This window comes from Guyanagaster necrorhizus (assembly GCF_019112545.1).
Source record: "Guyanagaster necrorhizus MCA 3950 unplaced genomic scaffold BT62scaffold_12, whole genome shotgun sequence".
Lineage (NCBI taxonomy): Eukaryota > Fungi > Basidiomycota > Agaricomycetes > Agaricales > Physalacriaceae > Guyanagaster > Guyanagaster necrorhizus.
In genome coordinates, this window is record NW_025064891.1 from 402555 (window position 1) to 417542 (window position 14988).

At 48.8% G+C, this 14988-nt stretch overlaps 7 protein-coding genes across 7 annotated transcripts; 3 read left to right on the plus strand and 4 right to left on the minus strand.

Annotated features, from left to right (window-relative positions):
* Positions 1 to 90: 90 nt before the first annotated feature.
* Positions 91 to 1916, minus strand: BT62DRAFT_114992 (uncharacterized protein). Its single transcript, XM_043179735.1, has 4 exons — positions 1441 to 1916; positions 1234 to 1385; positions 911 to 1187; positions 91 to 859 (listed from the first exon to the last, which is right to left on the minus strand). The coding sequence occupies exons 1-4, from the start codon at positions 1773 to 1775 to the stop codon at positions 553 to 555; spliced, it is 1071 nt and encodes a 356-aa protein (XP_043039866.1). The 5' UTR covers positions 1776 to 1916; the 3' UTR covers positions 91 to 552.
* On the plus strand, positions 101 to 749 carry BT62DRAFT_968103 (DUF1242-domain-containing protein). The gene is made up of 4 exons (XM_043188895.1): positions 101 to 142; positions 198 to 307; positions 359 to 393; positions 445 to 749. The coding sequence occupies exons 1-4, from the start codon at positions 140 to 142 to the stop codon at positions 510 to 512; spliced, it is 216 nt and encodes a 71-aa protein (XP_043039867.1). The 5' UTR covers positions 101 to 139; the 3' UTR covers positions 513 to 749.
* Positions 1859 to 2357, plus strand: BT62DRAFT_820301 (uncharacterized protein; the record flags this gene model as incomplete). Its single annotated transcript, XM_043182353.1, has 3 exons — positions 1859 to 1933; positions 1999 to 2157; positions 2211 to 2357. Coding segments are annotated over 3 exons (381 nt in total), but the record flags the coding sequence as incomplete, so codon positions are not given.
* Positions 2358 to 2546: 189 nt separating this feature from the next.
* On the plus strand, positions 2547 to 4586 carry BT62DRAFT_931816 (uncharacterized protein). The gene is made up of 8 exons (XM_043186211.1): positions 2547 to 2854; positions 2904 to 3345; positions 3392 to 3432; positions 3489 to 3758; positions 3809 to 3875; positions 3927 to 4011; positions 4058 to 4174; positions 4222 to 4586. The coding sequence occupies exons 1-8, from the start codon at positions 2565 to 2567 to the stop codon at positions 4389 to 4391; spliced, it is 1482 nt and encodes a 493-aa protein (XP_043039869.1). The 5' UTR covers positions 2547 to 2564; the 3' UTR covers positions 4392 to 4586.
* Positions 4377 to 9703, minus strand: BT62DRAFT_931817 (RhoGAP-domain-containing protein). Its single transcript, XM_043186212.1, has 11 exons — positions 9224 to 9703; positions 8705 to 9104; positions 7110 to 8656; positions 6712 to 7054; positions 6370 to 6662; positions 5682 to 6322; positions 5532 to 5624; positions 5365 to 5478; positions 4989 to 5316; positions 4881 to 4942; positions 4377 to 4830 (listed from the first exon to the last, which is right to left on the minus strand). The coding sequence occupies exons 1-11, from the start codon at positions 9373 to 9375 to the stop codon at positions 4709 to 4711; spliced, it is 4095 nt and encodes a 1364-aa protein (XP_043039870.1). The 5' UTR covers positions 9376 to 9703; the 3' UTR covers positions 4377 to 4708.
* Positions 9704 to 9863: 160 nt separating this feature from the next.
* Positions 9864 to 13277, minus strand: BT62DRAFT_931818 (S-adenosyl-L-methionine-dependent methyltransferase). Its single transcript, XM_043186213.1, has 16 exons — positions 12906 to 13277; positions 12699 to 12855; positions 12397 to 12638; positions 12155 to 12346; positions 12051 to 12101; positions 11947 to 11999; positions 11632 to 11893; positions 11508 to 11579; positions 11336 to 11452; positions 11259 to 11284; positions 10766 to 11202; positions 10621 to 10706; positions 10437 to 10564; positions 10208 to 10387; positions 10079 to 10159; positions 9864 to 10019 (listed from the first exon to the last, which is right to left on the minus strand). The coding sequence occupies exons 1-16, from the start codon at positions 13086 to 13088 to the stop codon at positions 9983 to 9985; spliced, it is 2304 nt and encodes a 767-aa protein (XP_043039871.1). The 5' UTR covers positions 13089 to 13277; the 3' UTR covers positions 9864 to 9982.
* Positions 13278 to 13354: 77 nt separating this feature from the next.
* On the minus strand, positions 13355 to 14933 carry BT62DRAFT_931819 (UV excision repair protein Rad23; the record flags this gene model as incomplete). Its single annotated transcript, XM_043186214.1, has 7 exons — positions 13355 to 13528; positions 13580 to 13918; positions 13975 to 14124; positions 14175 to 14555; positions 14608 to 14687; positions 14779 to 14839; positions 14892 to 14933. 7 exons carry the CDS (start codon positions 14931 to 14933, stop codon positions 13418 to 13420), a joined length of 1164 nt encoding a protein of 387 aa, XP_043039872.1. The 3' UTR covers positions 13355 to 13417.
* Between the last annotated feature and the right edge of the window lie 55 nt (positions 14934 to 14988).

Here is a 14988-nt window from a genome sequence, read left to right on the forward strand (position 1 = left end):
ATGTCACATAGTGTCACGTACGCGTGTATCACGTGCCCATTGAGGTCCCCCAAAATCAGTCTCTTCGATCCCTCAACCACGATTGCAAGCCTCAACTTCTAAGAAGGCAAATTCTGCCAAAGAAAAGTAAAAACGAGAAATGGTGAATATGTTCCTTTACATGCCTTGAAGATCTCTTATTCACAAACTGCTTCAAGTCTGCCCTTTTCAACTTTCAATCATTGCTCCTTGTCATCCTTCTATTGATCTGCACATGTACATACGTTCGGGCCATTGCACCAAGGCTTGTGGATAGGAATAAGCAGGGGTGAGCGATTCCCATTACCTCTGACAGAGTTTGTCATTAACGATCGTTTAGCTTTCTCGGAATTTTCTTCATGTCTGCACGAATAGGTGTGTGCACTTACTATCATTCAAAATGTCAGGATTCTTCATTCTACATAGGAGAACGCCTGTCTCCGTATGTTTCGCTTGCATGTATTGCTATGGCGGTTACATTGCTGTGGCAATGAAATCGAGTAGAGTCTCAGTCGAGTAATACAGGAAGAAACCTCATGAACTCTTCTTCTGCTTTTTTTTACCTTTAGGCTCAGTTGTAGTTGCCTTCAACTTTCGTTTCTGATTTTTCTCCTCCTTCGCCTTCTTCTGAGCTTTTTCCGCTTCCCTCCCAAGCGCCGCGAATGTATCATCCTCATCTACACTACTGGCGTTGTCATCTTCGACCAAGGTAATACCTTCGCCTTCACCCTCTGACTCCTCAGGTGCTTGAGTGTGTGACGATGTTGCAACATGAGCTAGTGAGAAGGGGTCTGGCTGTATGGATCCAACGACCGACAGCATTTCATTCGCAACAGTAAGCCTGACATGCGTCGTCAAAACGGCAGTAATGTCACTATATTGTAAGGCCTACCCGATGACTGTAAATTCCAGGTGCCCGGACTTGCCGCCAATAAGATCGCCCGTCAGTTTGTGTGTCCATCTTCCGCCTTCTCCAGCAGACTTCTCTGCGGTAGGCGACGTGGCATCCTTCTCCACAGCATCAGGTCCAAATTGAGGATCATTCTCTGCGGGACCATATTCAAACTCCCAGTCCTCGGAAGGTATATGATGACGAGGTACAGATACGTTGAACGTGCGATGTACTAGCAGTGATATGTGATCCGGGGAACAGAGATTTATTCGACCTTCTGCATATGAATGAGAAACAACAGCAAACGAAGAATCAGTTCGCACCGAGCCGCATTCCTACATGAGGACTCCAGACAGTCGCGTCAAATGCAACTCGACAGACAAGAAACGGACAATCGGCTTTAATGGAAGCCATGTCATCGAGGAATGTCAAGCTGGAATGAGACAGTACAACCCCTTGAAGACCTGGTATATATCTGACAAGAAACGAATGTCAAGAAAATGGTATGCCTGTGGGAGTTCAAAACGCACCTCATTACCATTGAATCAAGCATCTCATTTACACCAGATTTGGGGTTATCAGCAAATTTGGGAGGTATTGACAGGACTAGAGATGCTTGGACGACATGAAAATCTGATTCGCGTCCTTTTCCCTTCTTATCTTTGGTCTTCTTGTTTGCGTAGTCATTGTCGCGTTTTGTCTTCTTTACGGGTAATCCGCCTGGCGCTGGCGAGGTATTCTTCCGTTTTTTCTGAGAAATGGTTGAAGACGACATGGGTGAGTGAGGGAGAAAAATCTTTGCTCGCTCACGTGGACGATCAGCACTAAATTTTGTCGCTTCTCCGAGTCCGTCCACTGCGATCATCAGCTTTTCTTCTGCTGTCGGTCCATGGTATAGTTTTATCCTCTGCTCCTCTCTATACCGCTTATTCTTTACAGTCTTCTCCTAGAGCTATCATACAAATTCTCTTGACGTCAACACGAATCCTAGGCAAAGCATTTCTTGAAGCTGGGCGACAAGCCGTGAAGAGTATGGATGACCACTCCCATGCCTGTGCTTTCTTCACCATATTTTCTCAGATGCCAAGGCTGCACCACAGGCTGTAGGGAGTGACGTCGCAGGTGTCGGCAATGCTCGTTCGGGTTCGCTAACGGATCAACTTACGCGGCAGCATCGAATGACGCTGGACGAAGCACACTTGATTTTGAATATTAAGCGGGGCGAAGAGCTTGAAAAAATTTTGCAGGTGAGCTATGCCATTACCTAGGGTTATCTTGGGGCATTGACATTCTTGGCTAGAATTATGAACATCTGTTCAAGGCCAACTCGCTCCCTGCGGAAGTACCGAGAGCACCAATACATGGTCGATCAGCAACTCCTCTGAACTCCCACTATCTCCAGTCCAAGGTTGTAAGAGCCCGAGAACGAATAGAAGCTGAACTACAAGGCGTAGAAACGGGGGGAAATGCAGGTGCACCACGACCACGACCTCCACATAGCGACTCACCTGTGGGAAATTCATCATGACGTTGGCATGCGTATAATTGCTGTACATTTTACCCCCTTCATTCAATAATATACATTCTATGACTACAAGGTGAAGCATCGAAAAAGTCTGGCTGACCGGGCCGGAATATCACAGCCACTTGCTTCATGACCACCAACCCGTCCCACATTCTCATCGCCCGCAATTCAAGAGGTCCTAACAATCCCTCTGCCTCCCTCAGTTCTCCCACAGAAACTCACGCTGCAGCCGCTGGCATCTTCCGTTCTTCTGGCTCACCCACCTGGCTACTTGAAGAGTGCGAGAGTGACGATATTGTTTCCGAACTCGACGACGACGACGACGACGACGACGAAGCAATCGAGCTCGATGAGACTTTCACAAAGAACAGCAAATTCCCTGGCACTGTCAAGATCGTAGTCGAAAGCACCACATTCTGGTACGCTTTGCTTCATGTTTCCGAGTGACAATAGCTCAATTAGCGCTAGGGCACATAAAGAAGTGCTATACTTTGCATCACCTTTCTTTGAAGCGGCTCTCAGCGGTGACTGGGCAGAAACTGGTCGACCACCCTCCATGTCTTCGGTTATCACTATCTCCCAACCTCCCTCGATTCCTGGTGACCGGAGCAAATCTGATGTCCCCACAGAAATGACTTTCTCTCCGATGGATTCAGATCCCGACGCTGAGGACCTTGATGCCATAGCAGATGTCGACCTCTCGAAATGTGAAGACAGCACCGCTAGTTCATCCGCTGTCGAGTTGTCAAGGAAGGAAGCCAAAGCGCGCGCTCGAGATGATAGTCTGGCCAAGCTTCAAGGCGGCTCTCCCAATCCGCCAGAAGTCAGGTCGGTATCAAAGAGAGTGGCTACAGTCAAGCGGCGTCCAAAGAATGGTCCAGATGCTGTCATAGTCCTGAAGGAAGAGCGGGTCTGCGCCTCTCAACCCTCACTCGCCAACACTAACAAATTACTAGGCATCTAGCTTCCATGACTTTCTCAAATTTGTCTATCCCCAGTGAGTGGTGTCATTTCACACCTCGTGCATCGTCACCAAACCCATCACTGCGCCAGCTTGGAATGCACAATCACCTGGAACAACGTCGAGAGTTTGATGAACATATCACATAAACTCTGCGTCCCGTCGTTACAACGGGAGTGTCTAACATTCCTTCTGACACATGCTGCCGGAAAGCCCATCAAGGCTATGCGAATCGCCGAGCTGTTCGAGGAGGAAGAGTTGTATCGGGAATCCAGCCGTTTCGTCTTGGATAATCCTGGCGGATGGTCTGAGCATGAGTTGAACACACTCAGCCAAGAAACCTTGCTCAAACTGGAGAAACGGTTCGTGGTGATTCCTGCAGCATTGGTCGCTCAATTGAAACTTTTGCAAGTCGGAATTGGTTCCTTGAAAGGGTGTTGAAGATTGGGTTGGTCGCCCTTTCGAAGGAGTATGAATGTGTGAGTGTAGACTTCGAGCATGTTATCAACAACTACATAGTAATCTTGCAGTGTGCAACGTGCCCGGACTCAAATAACTGCGCCAGACTATTGGAGGAAAAGTGGCGTCAGGCCTATCATGCAGTCTTCCGTTTCGGTGTGTACTCTCACCTTAAGAAGTGTGGGATATTTATCTTTTCTAGGTCCTCCTCAACCGTCTATGGTATACCGTTATCTTCGAAACCTCGAGGGCGTCAGTCCTCCACTGTCTCTCACACATCTGACTTGTCAGACGACGGCAAAAGCCTTCATTTCTACGCGTTAGTATTTTTGTCCCTTCAATAGACCTGCTCTCAGGTATCTGTAGTCTTCGACAGAATGTTTTCACTTGGTGTGCGCGGTAGTGACTCCGTGCCGTTGGGGACGCGGGTGGCGGTAGCTGCAGCGGTGGCCGCAGGACCTCGACGGCACTTCTTATACTGTTCCCTCAAACCCGAGACGCTGCCTCGAACCAGAAGATCAAGGGAACTAATGTAACCAACCTTCACATCTTTGCGTCCGGCATGGAAGAATCTGGTCCAGTTAGGTATGAATGTACATCCGAGATACCATGGAAAAGGGTATTGGTAAATGAAGGCGTTAGATATATACGAGTAGGATGAGTGTTAAATACGAAAGCACGGCAATGATTAGAGACTACGACACACCCCTGATAAAAATGAAATCCGAAACTTTTCAACAATAATAGAGGTGTGTAAAATCACCTGAGCGATAGTATAAAAAATAAACCCAAAGAAGTACTTCTAGAATGGCAAATCGGTGAACGAAGACTGAGGGCGTGGTATAATCTGCAACTATCGGGATGCGTTTTCAGGAAAAATTTCCGGCGCATTTCCCACTAGCCATTCTATGGCAAGCGCTTTGCCAGCCATGTCGCTGAACTCTGCACCGGGGTTCCGAGATCTCATTAATGTTGCTATGATTGAAAATCAGGTATGATCGAAAGGATACTACCAGGAGACTCACGGCCAAATACAACGCCAAGGTTACGAGCATTCATCAAGTTCCTCTCACTCCGTTGACAAACCCTGAATAACGTTAGCACACGTGCAACGTGATAAAAGCTCTACGTACTTATTCAAATGGATCATCAGAGCACACAATGTGTGATAATGCTCTTTAGGCAGCTTGTTCACCAGGTCAAGCAGCATTTTGTTTTTAATAGAGGCGTCGCGGATTTCAACAGCGGCCATGAATTGGTCATGGAGGTCATAGGTCAGGAGAGGGACAGGGAGAGATCGGAAGTAGGCTTTCAACACTGAAGTGACGCTACATATATCGTTGAATCGGTCCGAATCTCGAAGGTCAAACGCATCATAGTCGCCACGCTCAAAGAGTTGTGTGATTGATTTGCTCTGGCGGGATCCACCTGTTTTCCTATAGATCCCTTCGTAATCCAATGCTACAGAGCATCAGAATAACGACACTGAATAATAAATATAGAGCATACCAATGGCTTCAACGGCTTCAATGCATTTATCAACGATTATTGGAACCTGTCGCGAGCTCCCTTTGGCATCAGCGTACACCTGTTCTACAAGGTCGCGGCCAAACATTGAATGTCCTGAACGTCGGCGTTAGTTCACTCTTAAACTATATACAGCAGGAAGAACATACGCAAAATTTGCGAATCATCACGATTTGAACTTTGCTGTGAGCACAAAACCTGAACATGGTTTATGCACCGCACATGGACGGAGATGTTGCAGCCTTGAAGACATGACAGGTAAGCTACAGGTCTCGCTCTAAACTGCAATCAAAGCGCACCAGTACAACGTAGCTGTGAGCCCCACATCTTATCTCCGCAGTGATCACACCGAGTGAATCGCAGCACGCTGAGCTGTTGGAAGTTGTGCTCCAAGTGTCCTTTACCGCGGCTATCGCCAACGCTTGTTGGATTGGTTGTATCTTTTGTCCTGGATCCTGGCCACTTGATAAACTTCCCTTTCGATGGCGTGGGTAGTTCAGTTTCTGGCTTCGAAATCTTGATGACGGTTTTCATATCGGCAAGCGTCTCATCAGTAATTAAAGAGGTAGTGGAGGCATAGAGATTTTGAGAAGGCAATTGCACAGACGTTTGTGGCTGGTGAAGCTGACTGCGACCGTTGTCCATTGAAGGCGCCACCACGTGTTCCTCGTCCTTGGATGATATTTCGGGCACTGTATCCATCCGGCGAGCGTACTGGGCGCTGAGCTGAGCCAACTCTTCATTACGAGCATTGAGAACCGTCGTTTCTTCAAGGAAGACATCTCGAACAGCTTTGAGCTCCATGACCTCTCGAGACAAGGCCTCTCGTTCATGGGTCAACGGAACCAGGTCCCTCTGATACTGTATCTTTAATGAATCAAGGCGCATCATGAGAGAACGATTCAGATGTGTAGTACGTTGGTCAGCTGCCGCATTTGAGCTAGGGAAGGTAAGCAGGTAGAAAGGAAATTTTGGACAACTTCGTACCCTTTCGTTGCAGAGATCTCCTCAACCTCTGCCAATGCCATGTCACGGTCAACCTTGAGTTTTGACAGATCCTGCTCCAACCCCGACAACTGATCGTGAAGTTCCTTGGTCATCCGTTGACGAAGCTCTTGTCGGCGAGAATCCCCAGAAAGTGCGGTAAGCCGTGCTGCCTGGCCTGATAGTAGGACTCGTAATCGAGTGACTTCAGCCTCTGCATCCCTTCGTGCTTTGAGCTCACGATCATACTCCGTCTGAGCAACCGTCAACCCTTCAATGTATTGTTTACTTGCTCTCTGCGATGATGTTTAGAGAAATAGACAGGAAGTCCAGAGCATAACGAACCTTGACACCATCGAATTTGCCCTTCAGATCGAAAAAAGCTGCTTTTCTGAGATCCATGGTCTTGATGATAGCTTCAACAAAAGCGCGGTCTAGTTTCAACTGCTGAGCACCTCGCTCCTTGGCGTCAGCCATTGCCTCTTGTAACCGCAAAAGTACGAAATCGGAATCATCTGGTCTGGTGACACTCGAGAGGTTAGCCCCCAGTGTTGTCAAGGTGATACGACCAGAAGATTGGGATTCATTGAATTCGGGTACAGAAGCATTCAAAGTTTGAAGAGATTTTGGATGCGACTCGGAGAATCCTTGCTCATGGATCGACGTAGACGATATTGCGGCAAAAGAACTGAATTTTGAATAACGTAAGTGACGTGCCGACCAGGAACGATGACTTCACATACCGAAGGTCGTCGGTCGAAACACTTCTATCTTTACGATAGCCCGATGCGGGCGATCCAATAATAGTGACATCGCTACTTGGGGTTGATGTGACACCATTCGTTCTTATAGAAGTAGCTGACGGTGGTGGTGTTGAAGGAACATCGCTGTCGTTCTCCTTGTTCTTTTCAGAGATACTCGTTAACTGATCCAAGGATTTCAGCGCGTTGATCCCGCCAACAGAGCTGAGCAAATCCGAGAAATCAGCGGTGTTCAATGAAAATCGGATGGGTGGTAAGGCCGGTGCAATGAAAGTCGCATGTGATGTCTGTTCGACCGGTGAGGATTCCGACATATCATCTGAGCCACTATCCATCTGGTTAGATGGGTCAGGATCCACATCGCTTGTAGGAGAGACTGCTTCGGAGGGTATTTGAGTGGTGGACACATCCTTTTCTGATTTGGGAGGTAAAGCCGGTGGTACTGACGTGCTTGACTCAGATCGCCGGTGCGCAATCGGTTCATCACCCTCTGCCTCAGTATCTGTACTACTTTCCACATTGTGCGGGACATCCGCTCTGGAGGGCGCTCTGGAAGTACTACCTGATCGCGTCCGACTGAAAGTTAGACTTGAGGGTGATGAGAGACGTTCCCGAGGACGTTCTTCGAATGGCCTTTGGTGACGAATGGGTATTTCCAGAGATTGATCAGGATTTGGTGAGCTATTTTTCCTGGCTCTCGGGGTGCTTGTTTCACCTGGACGGCTATCTGGCGAAGAATTCCCAGCCGAAAATGTGCGTATCTGAGGTGACACATCATCTTCAAAATTGTTATAGTGTGAAGCAGAAGATTCCGGACGGATGTGGCTCGTAGTGCTTTGGAATGAGCCATTAGACGACGGCCGCGATATTGACTCCCCCTCATTGAAATGCTCTCGAAGCGGAGATGGTATTCGAGGTGATTCCCGGCCATTGTGGGCAGGAGGTGTTGGAGAGCGATTGCTTGACTGACGTGTGAATGTTGCAGAGAGAGGAGAGAGTGTAGGTGGCGGAGATGTGGCAGGACTGGCAGGAGACGTCACATTGCTGAGAGTAAGGCCTGGATCGATGGATCGACGTTTGTCGCGCCGCGAGGTCTGCACACTCAGTCCATCCGACGATGCTTTCGACGATGAGTTCAAAGAGCGGAAGGCAGTCGTTTCCTGCTCAAAGCTCTGCTCTGACAACGTAGATAATTGATGTACTAGAGGTCGCCGATGAGACAAGTCAGAATGATGAAGGGTATCCGATTCCGGTGGGGCTATAGTCACAGATATTGACTGCTGGGGAGGGAGGGGAAATGCCGGAGTCAGATACGAAGGAGAAGTCTTCTCTGACGACTTGGACCGTTGACTACTGGGCTGGAAAGCGTCGCTAACGTACGGCCCGGATCGCCGTTTAGCGGAAGTTTGAGTGGATGCAGAAACTGGATGACGAGAATTTGACAGTGAGGGTTGATCAAAATGTTGGTTGTGGTGAGACTTTGAAGAGCCCGGTACATCATGAGAGTGAGAAACGACAGGGGAGATGCGCTAGACGAGCTGTGAGATGCGGAGAGCGAAACAGCCAGCGGCACTTACACCATTGTCCCTTCTGTATCTGGCTTCACGAGAAGAACTCGAGCCAGTGCCGCCTGCTGCTGCAGCTCTTTCTCTCTCGGCTTTTTTCTGAGCGTGTCTCCTGATTTTGATCATCCGCTCACTGTGGCAATCCATACAATAAATCCCTTGGCTGGTCTTCGCAAAAACGAGTTCATCAATACGGTTCTTGCATACTTTACACTTGAAACAGTGTGCATGGTAAGAGTCGTCACCGGTCATAATGGCCTCGTCGAGGATGGGCAGTCTGCAGACATTGCAGTTGTATGAACAATTGGCGCATACAGGAGAACCGTCAGAAAGGAGCAGAAGGTTCGTGTCTGCGGTGACTTTATCTCCGCACTTGGCACACTTGAAACAATCTACGTGAAAGAAGGATTGCCTAGAAGAACGATAGATCAGCATGGAGGAAAAGATAGTGATTTATAACTGAAGAAAGCCAGCAGCAGGTAGAAGAGCTGAATAGAGGAGAAACCATGGAAATTGCAAGTCGGCACGTACCCAAATGCCACCACCAAACCACCGTCGTCTGTCACTACGGAAAGTTTACAGCCAGGACAGATCTTGTCAAAGTCGATATGTTCGCTATGGTCGCACTGAAGATCAATATGGGCATTCTGGTGAATGGAAGCCGTCGACTGGGATATGTTCATTGTGGCCAGCATGATAATGGAACGGCGAGGCCAAAGGGGCTAAACTTGGAGAGAAGAAGCGATAGATAGGAGACCGCCTGGGCACTATGATATCGGGAGATAGAGAGGGAAACGCAGCAGAATACAAGAGAATGTCGAGGAGGGCAAGTCACCGTGGAGACTGTCGAGCTCGAGGAGCTCAGCAAAGAGCGCGATCCTTGAATAATACGGGAGGACAAGCCGTCGTAACCAAACAATCTGGGTGGCGGTGCACGCCAAAACGGAAGTGGTCCGTGCGTCGCATCATTGCTGCGTGCCAACGGCGCAGCGCTCCACCGTGGACTCGGAGTCCACCAAACTGATGATTTCCATCAATTCCAATGTTAACGCGTATTATTTACTGCTCTGCAAAGGTCGCAGCCTGGCAGGTCCTGTGGCGAATAATTTGTGATTCCCCTGCCGGCCCTGGTTCCTCCATCATCTGGTGATGCTTCTCTCATCACGCTTGCCAACGCACTGGAAGCGTAAATAGCATTCTCCGCGTCATCTCCGTATACTATACAACTGAGCTAGGTCAGGTACTCGTAACGTACAGGTCCCGTACCCGGGGTTACTAGTTACGGGTCCGCTATTCCATCTTCATCGCCCTCCAGCATGAGGCATACCTTGATAAGGAGAAACCATGAGGACGCGTTCTAAATAGGTCTAGAATTTGTATACATACATATTGACCTGATCAATTGCCTTCCGTGCTGGACTGCCTCTTATTGACACTGGCGTCACGTCGAACCCGGAGCGTTTGAAACTAGAGATATCAGGCCATGAACCTACTCCATTGTTCGGCCACACTCACACTTCGTTGTACCAAGGTTTTCTCGCAGCTGACCTCCAGAAAACCAACCCACCCGGCTGCATCACGCGATACAGCTCAGCGATTTCCTTGTCTGCATCCTGAGACCCCGGGGCGAACCAGTCCAAATGATCCATGACAAGCGCGCGTGTGAGGGTATCAGAAGAAAGACCGCGCAGGACACTTATGCACAATCAGTTCATCCGGATTACGGCGAAGAGATATCACATACTTCACGATAGAATCAGTATGCAACCGAAATGCATCCAACGCTTTGCCATCATTGGCTTTCAGCGCACTAAACCCAGAGGGCGTCAGATAAGCCGGACATGATGATGGGGTATAGTGGCCCAACAGAGCCTAAAGATATACTGCTTGGCATTGGGAATAAAGCAAGATACCGCCAGGACACTCACAAGAAGATAGAAGTAATTGTACGTCTTGAAGAGATACGTAGACACGACAGGGTCCAAAGTGTCTTTCACATATTCATACACGCTGCCTGATAGAACATATCAGCATCAGTCCCTTCTGAATCATATCAGCGTAGGTCTCCATCACCTTCGTCAAGAAGCATTTGTCGCTGATTCATAGGTACACCAAGCGCATTCCAGCAGAAGACCGGACTTCGCAGAAGCGCCACAACCAACGGATTCAAGAGAACTGGCCTCAATCTCTCCTTCCAAATCTTGACCTGCTCCTCCAATGTATCACATTCACATAGCCTCTTGACATCTTGGTCAACCCTAGCCAGTTTGAAGATTGCCTTGGCAACCCTCAGCGCCCATCCACTGTATCCGCTAAGGTAAAATGATGAAGAAAACGCATCAGAGTTGATTTGCCAAAACTGATATGCGCTTGAGGACATGTAAGGAGATATTCTGGAATCCAAAAGGTGACGGAAGTTGACGTTCCGGCCTTCTCCAAACATAGAGAAGAAATCTGAATATCCAAGACTTTGTATAGACGCCAACTTGAGCTCGAGAAGATGTCCCTGGCTGAAGGAAGGGGCATTTCAACGAAGCACCGATGAATTCGGGTGACCCGCACTTACCATGGGTTCATATCCACGCAATGAATCTAAAATAGCTGTTAAGAGCCAGAAACGATGGCAACACAAAAAAAGCTAACCCTCTTCGGACCTGCGGCTATGGCATAGTGTAGTGCGTTGTCGCCAGCGGATGTGATGACAAACATCGAGTCCTCACTGGTTAATTGCAGATGTTTCATATCGTCAAATGGGTCCTCCTAATTATGCGGAGATACTCTTTCAAACTAATAAAACCTATAAGAAATGACTTACCCATGTGAAAGAGTAAATAAATGTTCTGAACTCTTTGTGAACCGGATGGTCATAATAGGGCAACCTCCAAGGCTGAGACGAGATTTATAACGTAACAAGAGAACACAGTTGTCATGTTACTTACCTTCTTTAACTGATAGTGGAAGGAGCTCAGAGGAGGCGTTACATCAATGACCATGTCCTGGTTACTCGATGTCTGTTCCTTGTCCAAAGAAATGGCAGGCTCTCCAATCTCCAGCGGAGGAACGGCATTGTCGGTCTCTTTCAGCGTAACGAACGTCGACGGGGAGCAGTTACCAATCATGTTTCCACCTTCGACCTCAAAAGCATGGCAGAACCTTGAGACGTCACACGAACGAGGTCGTCCTAGCCAGACATAGTAGGGTCTGCAGGGTCTACTGAGCAACGGCAGCGAGGAACGAAAAAGTAAAACGCTTACATTCTGACAATGAAGGGAACGATGAAGCGATTGCGTCCGTTATAGCTCTTGATCTAGAAGAATTTCTGTTTGGCCTCAGTGTTCTGATGAGATAATTGACGAACCGTCCCAAAACGATATTCAAGATAAGCGCGTCTGGCCGGACTGAGCGATACCTGTGAGCGAGACTCGTTAGAACCCTTCCATGAACATTGCCAGATCGTTGTACGTGATCAAAATCAAACCAAATTTGCCAGAACCATCGGGAAAGCCAGCCGCATTCTTTACTAACACCACCAATAGCTTTTTCATGAAGCAATGGCTGCTTACCAGCGGTGTAGAAATCTGCGACACCGATCAGGCCCCGTTGGGGTGAGAGGACATGATCTATCCTGTCTAAAAGAGTATAGAAATTGGGGATCTGAGGGGTCTATCAGCAACGACACACATATAGGTGGACATGATCCATACCATAGATAACGAATAACTGAGCGTGACGAGGCTAACGCTACCCTGCGGGTTGACGCCTTTGGCAGACCACTCTGGAAGGTAAAAGTCACAAGCGTCTTGACACAATACAGTGACGTTGTGCCAGCCTCGCTTGGCAAACCTGCTTCTTGCGACCTGAAGAAGGGGCTCACAAAGGTCGATGAGATATATGGCATCGAATTCGGAGATGGGGAAAATTTCATCCATGAGTTCGATATTGGATCCTGGATTTATTAGTGAGATAGGAACAGAAAAGAAGAAATGAACGATTGAATGACACTCACCTGTACCGCCGCCAATATCGACCCACACCAGCCGTTCACCGGGATCAGACTTCCTCAGTTCCTTGAGATGTGCCGCGGAGAGGTTCAGCAAGGTCCTTCGTCCTCGAAGCAGTCCATTACGAGTAGCATCATACACGTCTGCTTGACCTTGGTAGAACTGTAGATATTTTAAGTGCAAACATAGTTGAGGCAGTGAATGTATTGCACCTTGTCCAGTCTGGACTTGTGGTCATTGGCACCAATGGGGCGAATGAAGCAGTACCAGATAAAACGTAGCTGAGCAGTGAATCGCCCGAGACAGAAAAGGACGATTATGCAAGTAAGAGCTATAACCGGCGCAGAGGAGAAAGTCCAGTCAGGGCGGAAGGGCACAGACAGTATGGAGGGCATTTCGAAGAAAGGTCAACTCCGTTCAAGCAGTCCCCAGCGATTTTATATAAACGAAAAGGAGGGCAGATTTTTTTGTTCGACCAATCATAGAAGAGAATGCGCACGAGTCAAAGGTAGCTATCAGCTACCCAACGAACGTGCGGGCCAGTTACATTGGCGGAAGCAAAGTGGAGACAACCAGTAGCGTTCCGTTCACGGTCCGTGCTTCCGCAACTCCAAGCTCAATTGGTTGGTCGTCCCATTTTCCTACTTATCTTACACGAGGGCTATATTAATAAATTCGGAAAACGAGACAGACAAGTAAGAATACACAACGTCGCTATTATTATTTAATCGTCAAATCCACCTTCAAACAAGTAATTCGCCGCAAGTTCCTCATTCTTGTCGCACGCAAAGTAAGCTTCGAGGACAGCTTGACGAGGGAAACCGAGAGCCTCCAGCTTTGGGGGGAATAAGTTATAGGACTCTAAACCATACTTTTATTGACTTACACGCTGGATTGCAGCTCTTTCCTCCTCCGTTACGCTGACGACGTGGGCACCTGGTGGAATATCGCCCTCGCTATCACCCTCAAAATCGCCCTCACCAACGCCAAGCAGTTGCATCAATGCCTCTGGGTTTTGGGCCAGAAGCTGAGCGAGGGTAGGATTACTCGTAGCAAGCTGGTGGATCAGAGGTTGAATGAGGTTGGGGTTTTGAGCGATGTGTTCGCGGAGTTGTTGAAGCTGAGGGCTGTTCTGCAGAGCAGCGAGGTCCAATTGACCTCCTTGGGCTCCTCCGAGACCTCCGGTGCTGCCTCCACCAGCAGCTTGCTGTTGTTGCTGGGCAAGCTAAGAGGCATAGTTATTAAGTTGCTATAGGACAAAACGTACTTGTTCGAGCTCACCTGGAACAAATTTTGGGGCTGATTTGACGGCGGAGCGGAAGCAGCTGGAGTGGCGGCTGGCGCCGGAGCAGTAGCCGGGGTACCAGCAGAGTGGGAAGGCACAGTAGGGGCATTTCCCGCGGCCTCCGATTCTAGATGAGCTGGGATGCCCTGCATGCAATGGTGAACTCAGGAAAGGTCGACCAAGTAATGAAACGCACGCTCATAAGGTACTCCACAGCACGATCAGGATTGTTGTAACTTGCTCTGAGGCAACGTAGAACTTGATCCCGTGGAAATCCCATCTCAGTCATGCTGTTGATCGTAGATTGTAGTGCATCTCCGGTAAGAAAAGAGCTCGAATCGCCAAAGGCAGGGGGGGAGGCGGAGGCGGCCGGGGACGGTGCGGAAGTCGCAGGTGCTGGAGCGGGAGCAGGAGCGGGAGCAGGAGCAGGAGCAGGAGCAGGAGCAGGAGCAGGAGCAGGAGCAGACTGCTGCATCGTTTCCGGCACAGGAGCCACTGCCGTCGGGGGTACAGTACGGCCCGCTGTGGGGCCGCTGGATGATGCCGTCGGGGGCATAGGCGTCGGTGTCGGTTTAGGCTGAGCAAACGAGAATCGATAACATCTAACAGTAGAGACAAAAAGAAGCAACCTTGGACACCATCAAAACCAAAAAGTCCTTTTCTTTGATACCACATGATCCTACAGTCTTATCGTCGGCCAATATTTTGCCTGCGATTGCGCATGAAATGAGCAGGAGGGGCCAGCGATGAAGCAGATAACTTTCCTGAATATATGATTTTCTGGCTCGCAACCGGGTGACTCTGTGCCTCCTGGATCTTGTTCTTGAGAGCACCTATTGTCTCTTCATCTTCGACGTCAATCTAGAGAAGAGTTCGATGGCGATGGCAAAGAAGGCAGTGGCGAGAAACAGACCTGGAAGACCTTCTGCTGGGTCGTCTTTATGGTTACTTTCATGTCTGAAAGTAGGTAGAGAAGCAGATGGCGAGGGATGGAAGGATGTAGTACGGAA